General features: G+C 33.8%; 1 protein-coding gene across 4 annotated transcripts in view; it reads left to right on the forward strand.

Annotated features, from left to right (window-relative positions):
* Nucleotides 1-19,947, forward strand: part of LOC125670061 (acyl-coenzyme A synthetase ACSM3, mitochondrial-like) — a 38,669-nt gene that overhangs the window by 2,828 nt on the left and 15,894 nt on the right. For all 4 annotated transcript variants that reach the window (XM_048904992.2, XM_048904993.2, XM_056162246.1 and 1 more), the window contains exons 2-11: nucleotides 338-563; nucleotides 1,429-1,526; nucleotides 1,829-1,941; nucleotides 5,613-5,731; nucleotides 7,619-7,680; nucleotides 12,534-12,588; nucleotides 13,210-13,331; nucleotides 13,704-13,860; nucleotides 17,301-17,432; nucleotides 17,584-17,661. In XM_048904992.2, the coding sequence (XP_048760949.2) occupies nucleotides 354-563; nucleotides 1,429-1,526; nucleotides 1,829-1,941; nucleotides 5,613-5,731; nucleotides 7,619-7,680; nucleotides 12,534-12,588; nucleotides 13,210-13,331; nucleotides 13,704-13,860; nucleotides 17,301-17,432; nucleotides 17,584-17,661 (1,146 nt within the window). In that variant the 5' untranslated portion in view covers nucleotides 338-353. The remainder of the gene's footprint in view (nucleotides 1-337; nucleotides 564-1,428; nucleotides 1,527-1,828; nucleotides 1,942-5,612; nucleotides 5,732-7,618; nucleotides 7,681-12,533; nucleotides 12,589-13,209; nucleotides 13,332-13,703; nucleotides 13,861-17,300; nucleotides 17,433-17,583; nucleotides 17,662-19,947) is intronic.

Here is a 19,947-nt window from a genome sequence, read left to right on the forward strand (position 1 = left end):
GGGGGGGGGGACCAGGCAATGAATTGAACTTTACATGTAAAATTAATGAACTTTGTATGTAAAAAAAAAGAAGAATGGAATAAACACCTTGTCAAAAAAGGGGGATAACATGACATTTCCTTACTTTTCCCACAAAAATTTGGTCAAGACGTCCCCATCCATTGGGGATGTCTGGAAATATCAGTTATGTTCCTTCGAAACTACATTTGGGAACATATTGATTTTACTCTGTTTCTCATTTTAAAGTCTAGCAACATAACAGGAATTCTATAACACTCTGCATTTTCTCCTATGATAATCAGTACTATTATGTATTAATCTAAATGTTATTTTGTAGAATCTCCATTGTTGCCATGACTCAGCGGTGGCTTCTGGGATTTAAAAGATCAGGTTTGCTGAGGGTGTCTTACCTGAAGAGCAGGGGACGTTGCATTTCCTCTTTCTTAGTAGATAACGAACCTTTCCTGAACTATGAAGACCACAGAAGAAAAATGAAAAATTTTTGTGTGCCTCAATACTTCAATTTTGCAAAAGATGTTGTTGATTTCTGGGCCTCTGAGAAAGTGAGCACATTATAACATCTATGTACAGTAAAACCCAGTTACAGTGAACACTCTTATAATGAATTAATACTTACAGTAAAACCCGGTTACAGCAAATACACTTAAAATTAATTAATAGTTGCAGCGAAGTGATTTTTATTTCCTATAGTTTTATAGTATATTATGAAGTAATTACAAAAGAATGAATTACATATATAATGAATGAAAATCATGTGTCCCCAGGACTTCGCTGTAAGTGTGTTGTACTGTAGTTCGTTCTTACTTTTTAGTCAAAGTGCCTTTCAAGTAGTACCGTGTACTGTTTTCAATTCATACCTGATTAATTTCACGCTTTGTTGTTCATTTTCATGCCATTTTCAGTTTTTCTGTTCCAAGTCTGTCCATTGTGTGTCTAGTGTCTGTTGTCTGTAAATTTAATGTAGTGTAAAAGTTTGTTCAAACCACGCCCCAAGGCCAGGGCTGGGCTACAATTTGAATTTTAAGTTTAACATTGGAAAAATGTTCTCAAGAGCCACAAATATAGTGTATACAATTTGTTCATATGGAGCATAAAGCATGAGAACAAATTTGCAATTTGTTTAAATCAATCTGTAAGTTTCCTTGGAAATTTAAATATGCATGCATCAAGATGTTCACATTGCATTTCCACAACAGTAATGGGAAGTAACTTGCTATCATTAATTCAATTTGCATTAAACACTTTCCATGCAAATCAAAATAGGATTTAACTCCTATCAAGCATCTTTATTTGAACGGGGCACTAATATCAGTTTTGAACTACAATGAAAATCTAAGTGCAGCAAAAACAAGGCTGTATACAAAAGATGACACAGCGACATTCACGGAGTTTTGAATTCCATTCCAGAGTCCTAAAAGTGCCTCCTCCCCAGCTCTATGGTGGATTGATGATGAAGGACGTGAGAAGAAGTTCAATTTTCAACAAATTTCAAACTTGAGCAAAAGGTAATATTGAGTCCTATAAGTTTTACATGGATGAATAGAAGTCCTGCTTGGCTAGAATTTGACAGGCTGTTTTTAAACAGCTCACCCTTTCCATAGACATTTTTTTATGTTAATCATACAGTAAAACTACATATGAAAGTTAAAATATTGAGAATTACTTCTTTTAATTTTGATTTTGAGGAGAAATGTAGCATATCCACATATGACTGTTGCTGGTCATTTTTTCCCCACAGTAGATCATAATTTATTATATACAATTTATCAGTTTGACTATTTGTATCTAAAACTATAGCCTGTTTCAGGTTGGCTAATGTATTGACCAATCACTGTGGGCTTAAGAAAGGGGACATACTGATTGTCATTCTACCCAGAATTCCAGAATGGTGGATTATCTACATTGCAGCAATCAGAGCAGGTAACTATCATATTTCAACAGCGTATCAATTTAAACCTTGCATTGCAGGGAAAGAGTGAAGTAACTGTCATAACTACAGATTGACTTTTATCATAAAAAACATGCAGCATTTTGCATCATGTGTAAACAGGATTCTGTCCCTATTGAAAAATATTATAGTATAGATTTCATAAACTTGTGTCAAATGGGAAATGAGGAATAAGCTAGTGTCAATGTGAAATTATATGACCTTGACCTTTTTGATTTTGTGGGCCAGTCATGGGTCAGTGATATGCCCAGGTTGTATTATCATTATGGAAGATACTTCTGATATAAGACAGGCAGTATACAAGAAACAATATTTATATAGATTGATATAGACTTTTTGATGTCTGAACTTAAGATCTATTAAAATGTGTCATTGATATCAATACTTTGACTTAGTTTTTGTCAGTGATATCGTTTCTCTGGATGGAGTCTTATGTGTCATTGATATCAATACTTTGACTTAGTTTTTGTCAGTGATATCGTTTCTCTGGATGGAGTCTTATGTGTCATTGATATCAATACTTTGACTTAGTTTTTGTCAGTGATATCGTTTCTCTGGATGGAGTCTTATGTGTCATTGATATCAATACTTTGACTTAGTTTTTGTCAGTGATATCGTTTCTCTGGATGGAGTCTTATGTGTCATTGATATCAATACTTTGACTTAGTTTTTGTCAGTGATATCGTTTCTCTGGATGGAGTCTTATGTGTCATTGATATCAATACTTTGACTTAGTTTTTGTCAGTGATATCGTTTCTCTGGATGGAGTCTTATGTGTCATTGATATCAATACTTTGACTTAGTTTTTGTCAGTGATATCGTTTCTCTGGATGGAGTCTTATGTGTCATTGATATCAATACTTTGACTTAGTTTTTGTCAGTGATATCGTTTCTCTGGATGGAGTCTTATGTGTCATTGATATCAATACTTTGACTTAGTTTTTGTCAGTGATATCGTTTCTCTGGATGGAGTCTTATGTGTCATTGATATCAATACTTTGACTTAGTTTTTGTCAGTGATATCGTTTCTCTGGATGGAGTCTTATGTGTCATTGATATCAATACTTTGACTTAGTTTTTGTCAGTGATATCGTTTCTCTGGATGGAGTCTTATGTGTCATTGATATCAATACTTTGACTTAGTTTTTGTCAGTGATATCGTTTCTCTGGATGGAGTCTTATGTGTCATTGATATCAATACTTTGACTTAGTTTTTGTCAGTGATATCGTTTCTCTGGATGGAGTCTTATGTGTCATTGATATCAATACTTTGACTTAGTTTTTGTCAGTGATATCGTTTCTCTGGATGGAGTCTTATGTGTCATTGATATCAATACTTTGACTTAGTTTTTGTCAGTGATATCGTTTCTCTGGATGGAGTCTTATGTGTCATTGATATCAATACTTTGACTTAGTTTTTGTCAGTGATATCGTTTCTCTGGATGGAGTCTTATGTGTCATTGATATCAATACTTTGACTTAGTTTTTGTCAGTGATATCGTTTCTCTGGATGGAGTCTTATGTGTCATTGATATCAATACTTTGACTTAGTTTTTGTCAGTGATATCGTTTCTCTGGATGGAGTCTTATGTGTCATTGATATCAATACTTTGACTTAGTTTTTGTCAGTGATATCGTTTCTCTGGATGGAGTCTTATGTGTCATTGATATCAATACTTTGACTTAGTTTTTGTCAGTGATATCGTTTCTCTGGATGGAGTCTTATGTGTCATTGATATCAATACTTTGACTTAGTTTTTGTCAGTGATATCGTTTCTCTGGATGGAGTCTTATGTGTCATTGATATCAATACTTTGACTTAGTTTTTGTCAGTGATATCGTTTCTCTGGATGGAGTCTTATGTGTCATTGATATCAATACTTTGACTTAGTTTTTGTCAGTGATATCGTTTCTCTGGATGGAGTCTTATGTGTCATTGATATCAATACTTTGACTTAGTTTTTGTCAGTGATATCGTTTCTCTGGATGGAGTCTTATGTGTCATTGATATCAATACTTTGACTTAGTTTTTGTCAGTGATATCGTTTCTCTGGATGGAGTCTTATGTGTCATTGATATCAATACTTTGACTTAGTTTTTGTCAGTGATATCGTTTCTCTGGATGGAGTCTTATGTGTCATTGATATCAATACTTTGACTTAGTTTTTGTCAGTGATATCGTTTCTCTGGATGGAGTCTTATGTGTCATTGATATCAATACTTTGACTTAGTTTTTGTCAGTGATATCGTTTCTCTGGATGGAGTCTTATGTGTCATTGATATCAATACTTTGACTTAGTTTTTGTCAGTGATATCGTTTCTCTGGATGGAGTCTTATGTGTCATTGATATCAATACTTTGACTTAGTTTTTGTCAGTGATATCGTTTCTCTGGATGGAGTCTTGTTGCAAGACTCAGAGACATGTATCAAGATGTCTTTTTAAGACAGAACATATTTTGGTACAGCAATATCTGTACATCCTTCTCCTTATCCATCTCTTTGGGGTTGTTTGTTTCTAATTTCATTTTTCTTTATCACATATCAAGCTGAAACTTGATGTGTATAGCTTCTCTGTGGGTCACTCTAGATCATGTTGCAGTTTTGACAACTTCCCTTGCAGGAGTTTTGCCCCTTTATTTGAAATTTAATGTTATATGGAGGGTACATAGTTTGTCCATCTTATGATCTAACTTCACCAGTTTTCAAGTGAAGTGTCATCTTATTTTTCAAAGGATTTGTATGAGTATTGAAGATGTGCACATTGCAAAAATTTTGATTTTCATCAATTTTTGAGACAATTATGGGTTGGTGGAGTTTGTAAGTTTTGAGGAAATATTAGAGTGGTTTTTCTGTCTAACTCCTCACAGTTGTAAAATTAGGGCCTTCATATTTTACAAAGTGTTTATATGGGTACTTAAAATGTGCAGGTATAGAAGGGATTTTGATTTTCTTAAATTTTTAGGTCACCTGAGTTGACCTATTGCAATATGGTTGTCATCCATCGTTGTCCATCATGCATTAACAATTGAACAATTTTTAACTTCTGCTTGATAACTACCATAATTTCAATTCTTTTCAAATTTGTTAGGAAGCACCTTTGGGACAAGAGGGATATAAATTGTAAATTTCAGGACTCCTGCACCCCTGGGGCCATAGAGACAGGGCAAAAACTGCTAAAAATTAACCAATTTTCAAAATCTTCTTTTCTACAACCGCACATGTGTAAGAAAAAGTAAATGCATAGTGATGTAGAGCAGGAAGGCCTCTACCAAATTTAAAAATTTCATGATCCCGTGGTAGGCCTGTGGGCCGCTTGTTTCTGAAAACATTTCAAACTAAGGCCTTTCTTAAAAAAATAAAATTAATGAAGATGTGCATATTGCAAGGATTTTGATTCCCAACAATTTTCTAGTTTTCTTTGATGTTTAAAAAAATTACAGGCTGTTGAACTTATCAATTTTTGTGAAATATTTTACGCACATGAGAGCTCTTGAATTGTCCATCTACCTCCTGTCACAGTTTTTAAGCTAGGACATTGTTCTAAATTTTGTATTAATCAAAGGCATAATACATACAGAAAAGAAACACCTTATAAGAACACCCTACATAAGCCTCAGTACACTTGTTGAACTTGTTTCTCAGGTCTGATCGTTAGCTCGGGGACCACACAACTCAGACCAAAAGACATAGAACTCAGAATGAAGTCGTCCGGAGCCAAATGCATCATCACAGACGAGTCTAGTGTCCAGAATGTAGAACAGGTCAGTGTCACACAAACAAGTCTAGTGTCCAGAGAACAGGTCAGTCTCACATAGACAAGTCTAGTGTCCAGAGAACAGGTCAGTGTCACACAGACAAGTCTAGTGTCCAGAGAACAGGTCAGTGTCACACAGACAAGTCTAGTGTCCAGAGAACAGGTCAGTGTCACACAGACAAGTCTAGTGTCCAGAGAACAGGTCAGTCTCACATAGACAAGTCTAGTGTCCAGAGAACAGGTCAGTGTCACACAGACAAGTCTAGTGTCCAGAGAACAGGTCAGTCTCACATAGACAAGTCTAGTGTCCAGAGAACAGGTCAGTGTCACATAGACAAGTCTAGTGTCCAGAGAACAGGTCAATGTCACATAGACAAGTCTAGTGTCCAGAGAACAGGTAAGTCTTGCACAGACAACTCTAGTGTCCAGAGAACAGGTCAGTCTCACATAGACAAGTCTAGTTTCCAGAGAACAGGTCAGTCTCACACAGACAACTCTAGTGTCCAGAGAACAGGTCAGTCTCATGTTACAAGTCATTCACATGCCCGGTGTTCGTCCATTAATATTATTTAATAGAAGCTGTATAAATGCTTTGTTTGAGGTATTTTTGTCTTATACAACAGACATTTAAACATTGGTTAAAAACTCAATAAAGATGAAGAATAGACATTGGATAGTTTTGCTCCAAGTAATTTAATTCTTAGATGATTTTATGTCCAGATAATTTAATTCTTAGATGATTTTAAGTCCAGATAATTTAATTCTTAGATGATTTTAAGTCCAGATAATTTAATTCTTGGATAGTTTTAGGTTAGGATAATTCAAGTATAACAATATCTTCACTTAAGGTACCTCACTACACTAAAGCTTATCCTCTTTATGACACTACGTCACAAGATGACGATTTTAAAAATGTTTTGTGAAATTATTTGTATCGATCGATTTGTTTGTCTATCATTGTAGCTCAGTGGTTAAAGCATTGGGCTGGAGAACCGCAGATTTTGAGTTCAAATCCGCCAGTCTTTTGTTCATATGTGTTGAAATTAATATTTTTGAAAATCAGGTTTTTATCCAAATGCATATTTTCTGCCTTTTTGGCATAAATACATATTATCTATCATCATATCTTATATGATTAAATCAATTTGTACTGATATGAGAAACTTATAATTTCAGGGTGTAGTGAGCCACTTTAAATTCATGCAGAGTGTATAATAGAAAATCTGTTTCTGGCAGTACCTTTGCCGCAATGATAAAGCTGTTTATAATACATCAAAGTTCTTTGTAGGAAGTTAGACATGCATTTTTATGTGATGGAAATACAAGTCTGTTCAAATTCTGTGGTTCCATCCTCCCATAACTTTGACCAGAAAGGACAGACTTTTCACAGTTTCTCCATTCTGCATTGTGTAATGAAGTATGCATTGTGATACTGTGTGTTGTGTAACAGCTTTGAATTAATTTTGAGTAGACTCAGGCTATTGATTAGAACAGTAAACATGGTAAATATGACTTCAGTCTCTTTTATGTGTGTATTATGTTGTATGTGGGTATGAAGATGATAGGGCATGGATAATTCACATACGAGATGAAGATGATAGGGCATGGATAATTCACATACGAGATCACTGTGTGTTCATTGTTTTCATATGCTCCAAGATAAACCAGACATTTATTCCTTATATCTTTACATTTGGGACACAATTGTTTTTTTGGTGTGGTGAGTATATTCAATTTTAAAGATTATTGAGAAAGTAAAAACTGAAACAGCTAAGCTTTATTTCTTACACCCCCCCCCCCCCCCAAATAAAACCCCACCCCAATCCAATGAAGTTTGTAAATATTTAAAGGTGATTGTTTGTTCTGGTTGAAATATGACTTCTGTTTCACACAGGTCATCCACGTCTGTGCAGGAGTCCAGAGCAAGATATATATAGGGCATAAATCTGATACTCTGTAAGTGTGCACACTTAGTCAGCTTGTTTAAAGGAAGAATGTGCTCTTATTTATTCACCTTGGTGTTGCAAAATACACAGGAACTTAATACTACTTAACTGACAAATATTCCTGCATAAATAAAATGTGATTAAATCCAATTTTGTACTACTAATATCTCCTGAATTGTTTGTTCAGTATGAATAATTTCTCATCTTCAAGAAAATTTACTTTATACAAAGTCTTTAAAGCAAATATTAACACTTTTAGAATTGTTTTATGAATTCCAGAAGTGTTCTTACGTTCTTTAGAATTGATAATGTGAATCATGGAGTACTCATATTGGAGAAACTATCAGGATAAAATCAAACTAATAGATTAGATGTGGATTATCATTAACAATTTATTTTAGAGTTATAAATCTAGAATGTTTATTGTTCAGGCTAGCTGTAAGTTCATGTCATATTTTAAGATCTACAGCCCTGTATGTACATTTTAGATCCAACTCTAGTTATCTTTCAAGTGTTTATAGACCTGCCATAAATCTGGTTAGTTTTGCTGGAAAAGGTATTTTGAGCAAAAATTGAAAATACTTATCATTTGCATTTTAATAGCAACAATGAGTGGTATTTGATTTTCAAAATGTTGATGCATTTTGACATATTTTCACAAAAATCAATCTGAAGCATTTTAACCCAAATCAGAGCATACTGACTCAGTTTCACAAAAAGAAATCTGTAGTATTTCACAAAGATAAATCTATAGTACATGTATTTCACAAAAATCGATAGCATTCACAAAAAAAAATCTGTAGCATTTTACAGGCTGAACAAATTTTACAAAAATAAATCTAGATAGATTTTCAGATTTACTGTACCAGGATAAAAAATTCTTTAATGCATCTGTTTAAGTTCCAAGAATAACTTGAACAATGTTAACCTTCTTGCACTGCACCAGGTTAATGATAACAGTTTTAGAGAATTTTGGGCGCACTTGATTTAATTGTCTACAGTGTTGTCCACCCGGAGCAGTCGGTATAAAGTGCACCTTATAATCAAGTGCAATTTCATGTTGTGTAGTATATTCAATATGGAGATCTTCATTGGAGAATTAACGATTTTAATGCAAATTAAGTACAAAATAAATGATTAGTGGAATGTAAGAGGTTTTTTTTTCTTTTTAGAAAAATGTTATTTAATGTGCATTTATAAATACCTACATACATCTTAAAAATACCAGGTCATACTCCAAAATATTTGTTGAGTTTTTGGCATCAAACTTGTTTTTGATGATTGTACAAAATATCAATCATTTTCATTTATTCTGTAAAATACATTTGAAATTTCTTGTAAATGACTACATACAGTACACTGGAATTATCCTCTTGTATATACTTTACAATTAACAAAATACTGAAAGAGAAATCTGCAAATTTTCTTTTTCACCATTTTTCAGCCATATTGAATTTTTCTGGTGCATTTACCAACACATGCCCTGTACAGGGTGTAGAATACTAGATGCATGGTGTACACCCTTGCACTTGATTTTGGAAAGGTCTACACTTTGTGGTCGATGTAGACAAATCAAGCATGCCCATTGATACATAAATACTAGATAAGCACCTTTGAGAGTACATTGTGTATGAAAAGGGTGCTACATGTATATATATATGGTATTATTATTATAAGTTCGAGCAACTTCAGAATTTTTCATCATCTGCTGGTAGTGGAGTTATTACTAAGAAAATTTGAAACAGGAAATGCGGTTAACAATCAGTCTGTTTTACAGGACTGGATTCAGTATGATTTTTTATTTCATTTGGAGTAGCATGGTCTTTAGCATGCATTGAGATATACAAACAGCCCTTTATAACTAGGTAAACATTTCCAAGAAATGCTGGTATTTATGCTTGCTTTATCTTATAGTAGCTGCATGTATTACATTAATGTATGTACATTTTAGCTTACCTGAGCAAAAGAACCAAGCCAGCCTTTCTGATTGAAGTTTTTCTTCTGGCTGTCTGTTTGACACATCTTTCTATGTTTTTATCATAGCCGTTTGAAGAGATGTATACATATGGTTAAGCAAATTTTGTTTGTTCCTTCTATCTGTCATGTGGTCAGTTGGTGCTTCAAATTATGATATTTACATTCACTAAATCTTTTCTCTTATATTTCTTTCGAAATTGACATTGCTTTCATCATAAACAATTAATGCATATTTGTTGCAAGCTAGTTTGATTCGGTTTTTAGTACCACCTGTCCGTGTAATCATTACCAAAGATGGAGCGTCATCAAGGTCAAAGGGTGAATTGGCTGTTCTGTTTAATGTAACAAATAGGTCAACATATGATGTTTTAGTATTTTAGTCCTTAAATCTGGTTTATATTTTTAAAAATATAAATATAAACAATAAAATGTCTTTCTTTGTTGTCTCATCTGGTGATGAAAGTAGCAATCATTGCAGAAATTTTTTACAAAACTTGCAAACAACAAAGAATTCAAAGCATATTATCATTTAAATTAACAGATAGTATAAGAGAATCCTTAACTCGATAATCATAAAACTTCATAAGTCATTGTTTAATGTCGTGGCAAGTACATGTAGATAACTCCATTCTATTTTTATGTATAAAAGGTCTGAGAGCATTTTATTTCTTTGTTTTATAGTGCATATAAGCAGAAAACCTCTGTTAATTTTCAGGTCAAATTCAAAAGTCACTTGACTTTTAAAGAACCCTTTTATCTGAAAGTCATTTTCATAGACAGATTAAGCATGAGTAGTGTTCATTTTTAGGTTAGTAGGTTGCCACATACCCCTATTCATTTTTAGGTTAGTAGGTTGCCACATACCCCTATTCATTTTAGGTTAGTAGGTTGCCACATACCCCTATTCATTTTTAGGTTAGTAGGTTGCCACATACCCCTATTCATTTTAGGTTAGTAGGTTGCCACATACCCCTATTCATTTTTAGGTTAGTAGGTTGCCACATACCCCTATTCATTTTAGGTTAGTAGGTTGCCACATACTCCTATTCATTTTTAGGTTAGTAGGTTGTCACATACCCCTATTCATTTAATATCAGTAGGTTGCCACATACCCCTATTAATTTTTAGGTTAGTAAGATACCACCATACCCCTATTCATTTTAGGTTAGTAGGTTGCCACATACCCCATTTCATTTTTAGGTTAGTAGGTTACCACAAACCCCATTTCATTTTTAGGTTAGTAGGTTGCCACATACCCCATTTCATTTTTAGGTCAGTAGGTTGCCACAAACCCCTTTTCATTTTTAGGTTAGTAGGTTGCCACATACTCCTATTCATTTTTAGGTTAGTAGGTTACCACATACTCCTATTCATTTTTAGGTTAGTAGGTTGCCACAGACTCCTATCTATTTTTAGGTCAGTGGGTTGCCACATACTCATTTTACATACCGTATATACTCGCCTATAGGTTGGTTTGCCTATAAGTCGGTTGTATATTTTGTAGGCTATTTTGGAGGGATTTGCCATTGACCCACTTATAAGTCGGTATAACCTTTTTCAAGAATCGGTTGACAATTTCTAACGTTTTCACCCCTGTTTCAGATAATATTTTGTGAAATGCACTGATGTTTATTCATTTTTTCAACAAATCAATATCAATAGTATACACCTATGATGAATAAAATCATTAAAATATGTAAATACTTGTACTTTATGCATATAATCTAAGAATGCATGAATAATATGATATGTCCAGTCAACATTAATAATGATAATCGTCGGAATACGAAGTTGTTTAAAAAATACTGTACATTACGCTGTCCAGAAAATTCTAATCTTCTTAGTACTCGCCTATAAATCAGATATAGAGTTTTGGACCAATTTTTAACTCCCAAAAATCCGACTTATAGGCGAGTATATACAGTACACTTGTATCCTGAGCATATTCCTGTAAGTATATGATCATATGTGAAAGCCACTGTGTATTGTGATGATGTATTGCTCACTATGTAAAAAAAACAGCTTTGGCTCAGGGGCACACACTAGATAAATTCAGGCAATGCATGCATTTGTATGAGAATATGCAGAATTTTCAACCCAATATCACTATTGTTGTGCAAATGTTATCACGCAAATGATGATTCAAATATTTCAATAATAATAGTCTAAATGTTTAGACTGGTATAATGTTCTTAAAATAATGATCGAACAAGGCCATGGACAAGATTTGCGCAGCAATAATATTGAAACCAAAAATTCCAAAAAAAGCATGCTCTTGCTCAAAATTTAAATGCGATATTCGCAGTCCATGTAGTTCACTTTAGTTAGATCGGTATCTCAAATGACCAATCATGCGAGATGTTTTCATATTTCCTTCTTCACAAATCACAACACTCTATATATGGCTAAACTTATTATCTCATATGGCAACAAAGTTTGAAGATTATAGTAACACATGTCTTAGCAAGTGCATAAAACCAATATAAAATGCATAGTGTAAGATGTTGTGTTTTAAGAAATACAGTAAAACATATTAACAGTGAACTTGTTTATAATGAATCCAGGCTTACAGGGAAGTGACTTCATTTCCTGTAGTTCTCAAAGCATCTAATGAACCTCATTGGATATAATGAAGCACACTATACATGTATATTCATAATGAAACAAAATCATTGGTCCCCAGCATGTTTTACTGCACAATGTATGTGTATATATGAAATTTGTAAAATTTTTACTGTATGTCTAAATGTGAAGTGGTGATCTGTATGGTCAGGGAAACTCATTGAGTTACTTCCCATTATATATTACATTCAGTCAAGGTAACACATGTTATATTGACTCAGTTGAACATTGTGACCCATTGTCCTCTCTTTTTGTATGTTACAGATCCGGATGGAAAAATTACGAAGAATTAATGGCAAAATCCACAGATGATTTTCAGGTAAAATATATTCTAAGTAGCAAAGGAAGTCTTTCTTGTTCCATATTATTTGGATCTCATTTAGTGAATAAGATTTAATGTTTTTAGTCCCAGAGTTTAAGATCTGAGGACAGTTAGTTTCAACTATTCCATGTATTTGCCTGTCTTTTGAAAAAATTAACTTTTGAGTTAAGCATTGCTGATTTTCAAGCAAAAATAGATAGGGTTTTGAGAAGACCTTCAACTTTTGACCTTGAAGTTGACCTTTGACTGACCTCTTGAAAACTTTATCATTACCAGTTGAGATGGCATTACAAATAAACAGCTTTAGTATTTGATGGTGCATTTCTTGTGGCAAGGCTTTTTTCAATGGTGCATCAATCAGAATATATTACTAAAGACTTTGCTATCACAAAGCCCAAGGGGCTTCCATGTTTCACAAGCATGTCTTTTATAAACAATATTTTGTTAAGTATTGGACTTTTCTTTGTCATCTGTAAAGAATTTAATGCATCCAAATGTGTAATAGATAGTGTAAGAGATCAAAGCTTAACATTAAGTAGGTCAGGCTTGACAAGTTGAAATATCAAGTATCACAAGAAATGACCAATGATGTTAATTGTTGTTCTTTCTTCTTTAAAGACAGTGAACTCTAAATCTGATGAGCCCATGACTCTGTATTTCACCAGTGGAACAACAGGTGCCCCTAAAATGGCTGAACATACCCATGGCAGTCTTGGGTTTGGACACTTTATAACAGCTAGGTAACTGTTTCTGCACCTAATACATTCATATGATGGGTGGGTCGGTAGCTCTCTTGTCTATCCCACTCTTTACCAAGAGAGCTACAGCTCCGCTGCCACTTTGTACAATGAGTGTGACTCATATAAACAATAAAATACTCACATCTTGCTGCTTCCATGACTGTGATTACTACGATTCTAACTATTGTTGGTTGTTTTTTAAATTTGTTTGATAATTTTGAATTAATCAGTATTAGTAAAATTATGGGAGGTTGGTGGTGGTGGGGTGTGTGATCATCATTCCTGCCATGATGTCCTGCTGAGAAGTCAATGTCTATGTTGGATGGGTGAGAGTGACTGAGTACAGTATGTACAGGTATAAATTTCTTACAGGTATATGTTGGATGTTTCTCACGAGGACATGGTGTGGAATATATCGGACACTGGTTGGGCCAAGGCAGGATATAGCAGCCTCTTTGCAACATGGCTGAGAGGAGCTTGTGTTTTTGCACATCAGACTGATAAATTTGATGCTGGGGCATTCTTAGAGGTATGATATTTGTGTAATCCGACACCTGTATAATCCCACACCGGTGTAATCTGATACCTGTGTAATCCGACACCTGTATAATCCGACACCTGTGTAATCTGATACCTGTGTAATCTGATACTTGGTGATGGCACATTGACAACGTGTCTTTGAATCATTATGGTCCTTTGGGGGGTGTTTAGCTACTCTTTCAACGATGTGCACATGTCAACTTTGTTCATTCCACAAATGTTCAATCGGGTTTAAGTCCGCAGACATATTATTAGACCAATCAAGAACGTTGATGCTGTTTATTTGAAGGAAATTTTGAGCCAATCATGCCGTGCATGTGTACGCATTTGTCATATCGAAAAATTAATCCATTGCCTTGCCGATGCTGCTGCATTATTGGTAAAAACGCAGGCTACAGAATTTCATATACATTATAATCTACCAGTTAAGGTTCCATTCAAAATGATCAACCGTGTGAAAATTTGTGTTAATCACACCCCAGAACATGATGCTACTTCTGCCGAATCTGACACATTCAAAAACATAATTATCTACATCATGTCCATGTATACGACTCGACTGTAAACTCGAGGCCTGCCATCAGCATTCCTAATGTTAAATCTTGACTCATCGGAGAACAAGACCTGTGTCCACAGTTTTGGCATTGATTCAGCCCATTGTTCTAAGATGAATGGACTTACTGTGACGTCCAATCGTTTGCCTTACCATAGTCGCAGCAGCCATAAACCTATACCACAAATGACGTTGCTGTACGTATGCTTTATGATGTGGCGTTGTCACAAACTGTCGACAAGGACAATTATCTACTGATCCTGTTGAATAAAACCATAGCAACAACCGGCTTATTGTACAGGGATGAAAACATTTTGTTACCTCCCGCTGAATAACGCCTGCTTGCAGCATACATTAATTATTTTAAGGAAAAAATGGGCATTTTGGTACCCAATTGTAAAAATCTCAAATTCTCATTTTTCAAAAAACAAATGAAGAATCAGGTACGGAAACAATTTTTACTTTACTGGTCAAAACGACGTGAAGAGGGTCAGAAATCAGAAAAACTCACAACATATTTTTCGTATAAAGAAAACTTTACTATGGAAAGTTATATATTTTTAGAATCCCTAGAATTAAGAAAAACTCTATGTAGATTTCGAATTAGTGCACATGACCTTCGAATTGAAAGAGGAAGATATGAATTTACAAAAACCAATTCTGGCCAGAAGATCTCTTTAGAAGGAAACAAAAGAATATGTGAATTATGTAACCTTAATTGTGTTGAAGATGAATTTCATTTCCTTACTTATTGTCCATTCTATGTTGAAGAGAGAAATATGTTTTTTAATGGTACATGTATATACAAGCTCAACAAAAATTTTATCTATCTAACAAATAAGGACAAATTTACTTGGTTGATGATTAATGAAGACAAACCAGTAATTGTCAAATTGAGTGAATATTTAGTGCAAACTTTCAGAAAAAGAAGTGATGCTTTAAAACTGCAAAAATCATTATAGTTTATTATTCATATATTGGTATAATACTGATACTGTCCATTTACTTTTATATGTACATGATTAGCAATTCATATATGTATGTACTTGTTTCCCCAACATGCTGCATCCACATGCAGTTTGCAGTCTACATAACCTGTAGTTAATGTTGTAATCTTTCTTTCTTTTTGAATTTCGTTCTTTATAAACTGTCTTACTATTATGCCCTCTGGGCCCAAAATTGGAATAAACTTATCTTATCTTATCATATGGATTTTTTTCTTATCTCTATTGTTGATTTTATCTTCTCGATAGTTTTGAATAACACCTGGGAAATTTTGTGCAATGCTACTCACATGATTTGAATGATAAATGCAGTATGGCAGGTAATGGATTTTAAAAACCAGCATGATGTATGGTGAAAGAAATCTGCAATAAATAATGTATTAAAAAAACCCAATTATTTGGAAAAAAACATGTGATGTGTTTTTAAAAGTAAGTTAGTATACAGTAAAATATGGCCACAGAGTACAATCATTCCTTGTAGTTTTATCGCAATTCACCTTTGAATTAGAACGCTTTGGCCGATATAGTATTGCGTTGTGTGACAACACAATTGAATCTGTTTGTAATACAATTGCGAAATGCAACAGAAACTCTCATTGGTCCATATGTATAAGTCCGCCCAAATTCCCTTATACGGGAGTAGTCAGGACGGCCAGATGCTAGATGGAAAAAAACTTCAAAGGAAGAAAGAGAAAAAGTTGTATTCTTGTGTTGTTGTCTCATAAATTTAATATAAAAAAAAAAATTCCTAACATATTTTCCTACTATACTTGTGTCCAAACATACCTTCAAATATTTATTAAAGCCCCATACGACCCAAAAACTCGATCACAGCTTTTGATGATTTCGTTCGTAGACGTAGCCATGTTAGGTAGCCAGTCAATTCTAATCCCGCTTCATTTCCATATTGGCACAATAGCGTCGAGATGTGTACTAATTCCCCACAAATATTTTAGCTAAATTGTTTAAATAATATACCACCCCAGTCCTAAAAATGATAATTATTCAAAAAGCTAAACTCACGGCAGTGCGGCTTTCATTAGTCATGAGCGGCTGCGCCGGCCGATCTCCATCTAATGGGCTTATGTAGCATTTTCATTCATCTAGAGCTTATTTTACCTAATTACAAAAACTGGTACAAAAATGTTTTAATTTCTATTAATTATTCGTGTTGATAATAAATGAAGAGCGAATACATAACTTACAACCGATTTTATGAATAGATACCAATAGCAAGAGTTCGAATTGACCGGCTACCTAACATGGCTACGTCAACAAACGAAATCATTTGAAGCTGCGAGTTTTCGGGTGGTGTATGGCTTTAATGAACATTTGAAGGTATGTTTGGACGCAAGTATAGTAGGAAAATATGTTAAGATTTTTTTATATTGAGTTTAAGAGACAGCAACACAAGAATACACCGATTTCAGGCCTCAACCGTCCGCAGCTTTTTGTGACCCGTAAATCGAAGGTTTTTATAAGAGGTGGATCTTTTCAGAGAGCTATGTACAGTTCGAATCCGCTCGAGAAAGTGGGCGGGCTGTAATCGGCCAATGAAAACTCTTGTTGTATTACATCAAACGTCTCATTCAATTGTGTCGTCACACAACGCAATACTATATCGGGTAAAGCGTTCTAATTCAAAGGTGAATTGCGATAAAACATATTATAAATTTATTGGATATAACGAATTACGTTTATAATGTATCAAAATTGTTCATCTTCAGCACTTCACTATAAGCATGTCTTACTGTATTTTACCTTTCCAGAATACCATGAAAACCCTCAGTAAATTGTTTAGAATTATTGACTAGATGAGACACACCCAGGTCTTTCTAATTTACATTTACATGTTTTGGAATGATGATTCAGATTCTGGACAGACACAGAAGCATCAGCTGTTTTTGTGTCCCTCCCACTGCCCTGAGGCTGATTGTGAAAGAGAACCTGTCCAAATTCACCCACCTTCGTAATGTCAAATGTTTAAGTGCGGGGGAACCTGTGGTAAGTGCATGCTGAGAAAGTGATTTCTGAATATAGTTGCCTTAATGCATGTTGATATGTTTAATCAATGTGTTATGTTCTAAACTTCTAATCCCCAATATGTAATTCAGTGTCAAAGTCTGTAATCATAAATGGAATATTCTTTCAAAAGAATCCTGAACTTTTGGAGGAGTGGCAAGAAGGAACAAAAGGAGGAATTGTATATGAAGCATATGGACAAAGTGAAACAGTAAGTACCCAGTTATTATACAGACAGACAAAATGAAACAGTAGATAACAAGTTATTATACAGACAGACAGACAGACAAAGTGAAACAGTAAATAACAAGTTATTATACAGACAAAGTGAAGCAGTAAATAACAAGTTATTATACAGACAGACAGACAGACAAAGTGAAACAGTAGATAACAAGTTATTATACAGACAGACAGACAGACAAAGTGAAACAGTAGATAACAAGTTATTATACAGACAGACAGACAAAGTGAAACAGTAGATAACAAGTTATTATACAGACAGACAGACAGACAAAGTGAAACAGTAAATAACAAGTTATTATACAGACAGACAGACAGACAAAGTGAAACAGTAGATAACAAGTTATTATACAGACAGACAGACAGACAAAGTGAAACAGTAGATAATAAGTTATTATACAGACAGACAGACAAAGTGCAACATTAGATAATAAGTTATTATACAGACAAAGTGAAACAGTAAATAACAAGTTATTATACAGACAAAGTGAAGCAGTAAATAACAAGTTATTATACAGACAGACAAAGTAAAACAGTAGATAACAAGTTATTATACAGACAAAGTGAAGCAGTAAATAACAAGTTATTATACAGACAAAGTGAAACAGTAGATAATAAGTTATTATACAGACAGACAAAGTAAAACAGTAGATAACAAGTTATTATACAGACAAAGTGAAGCAGTAAATAACAAGTTATTATACAGACAAAGTGAAACAGTAGATAATAAGTTATTATACAGACAGACAGACAAAGTGAAACAGTAGATAACAAGTTGTTATACAGACAGACAGACAGACAAAGTGAAACAGTAAATAAAAAGTTATTATACAGACAGACAGACAAACAGACAAAGTGAAACAGTAAATAAAAAGTTATTATACAGACAGACAGACAAAGTGAAACAGTAGATAACAAGTTATTATACAGACAGACAGACTACATAAAACAGTAGATAACAAGTTATTATACAGACAGACAGACAAAGTGAAACAGTAAATAACAAGTTATTATATAGAGAGACAGACAAAGTGAAACAGTAGATAACAAGTTATTATACAGACAGACAGACAAAGTGAAACAGTAAATAACAAGTTATTATACAGACAGACAGACAGACAAAGTGAAACAGTAGATAACAAGTTATTATACAGACAGATAGACAGACAAAGTGAAACAGTAAATAACAAGTTATTATACAGACAGACAAAGTGAAACAGTAGATAATAAGTTATTATACAGACAGACAGACAGACAAAGTGAAACAGTAGATAACAAGTTATTATACAGACAGACAGACAAACAGACAAAGTGAAACAGTAAATAACAAGTTATTATACAGACAGACAAAGTGAAACAGTAGATAACAAGTTATTATACAGACAGACAAAGTGAAACAGTAGATAACAAGTTATTATACAGACAAAGTGAAACAGTAGATAATAAGTTATTATACAGACAGACAGACAGACAAAGTGAAACAGTAGATAACAAGTTATTATACAGACAGACAAACAGACAAAGTGAAACAGTAAATAACAAGTTATTATACAGACAAAGTGAAACAGTAGATAACAAGTTATTATACAGACAGACAGACAGACAAAGTGAAACGGTAAATAATGAGTTATTATACAGACAGACAGACAAAGTGAAACAGTAGATAACAAGTTATTATACAGACAGACAGACAAACAGACAAAGTGAAACAGTAAATAACAAGTTATTATACAGACAAAGTGAAACGGTAAATAACAAGTTATTATACAGACAGACAGACAAAGTGAAACAGTAAATAACAAGTTATTATACAGACAGACAGACAAAGTGAAACAGTAGATAACAAGTTATTATACAGACAGACAGACAAAGTGAAACAGTAGATAACAAGTTATTATACAGACAGACAAAGTGAAACAGTAGATATCAAGTTATCATTCAGACAGACAGACAGACAGACAAAGTGAAACGGTAAATAATGAGTTATTATACAGACAGACAGACAGACAAAGTGAAACAGTAGATAACAAGTTATTATACAGACAGACAGACAAAGTGAAACAGTAGATAACAAGTTATTATACAGACAGACAGACAGACAAAGTGAAACAGTAAATAACAAGTTATTATACAGACAGACAAAGTGAAACAGTAGATAACAAGTTATTATACAGACAGACAGACAAAGTGAAACAGTAGATAACAAGTTATTATACAGACAGACAGACAAAGTGAAACAGTAAATAACAAGTTATTA

This window comes from Ostrea edulis, chromosome 4, assembly GCF_947568905.1.
Source record: "Ostrea edulis chromosome 4, xbOstEdul1.1, whole genome shotgun sequence".
Taxonomy (NCBI): domain Eukaryota; kingdom Metazoa; phylum Mollusca; class Bivalvia; order Ostreida; family Ostreidae; genus Ostrea; species Ostrea edulis.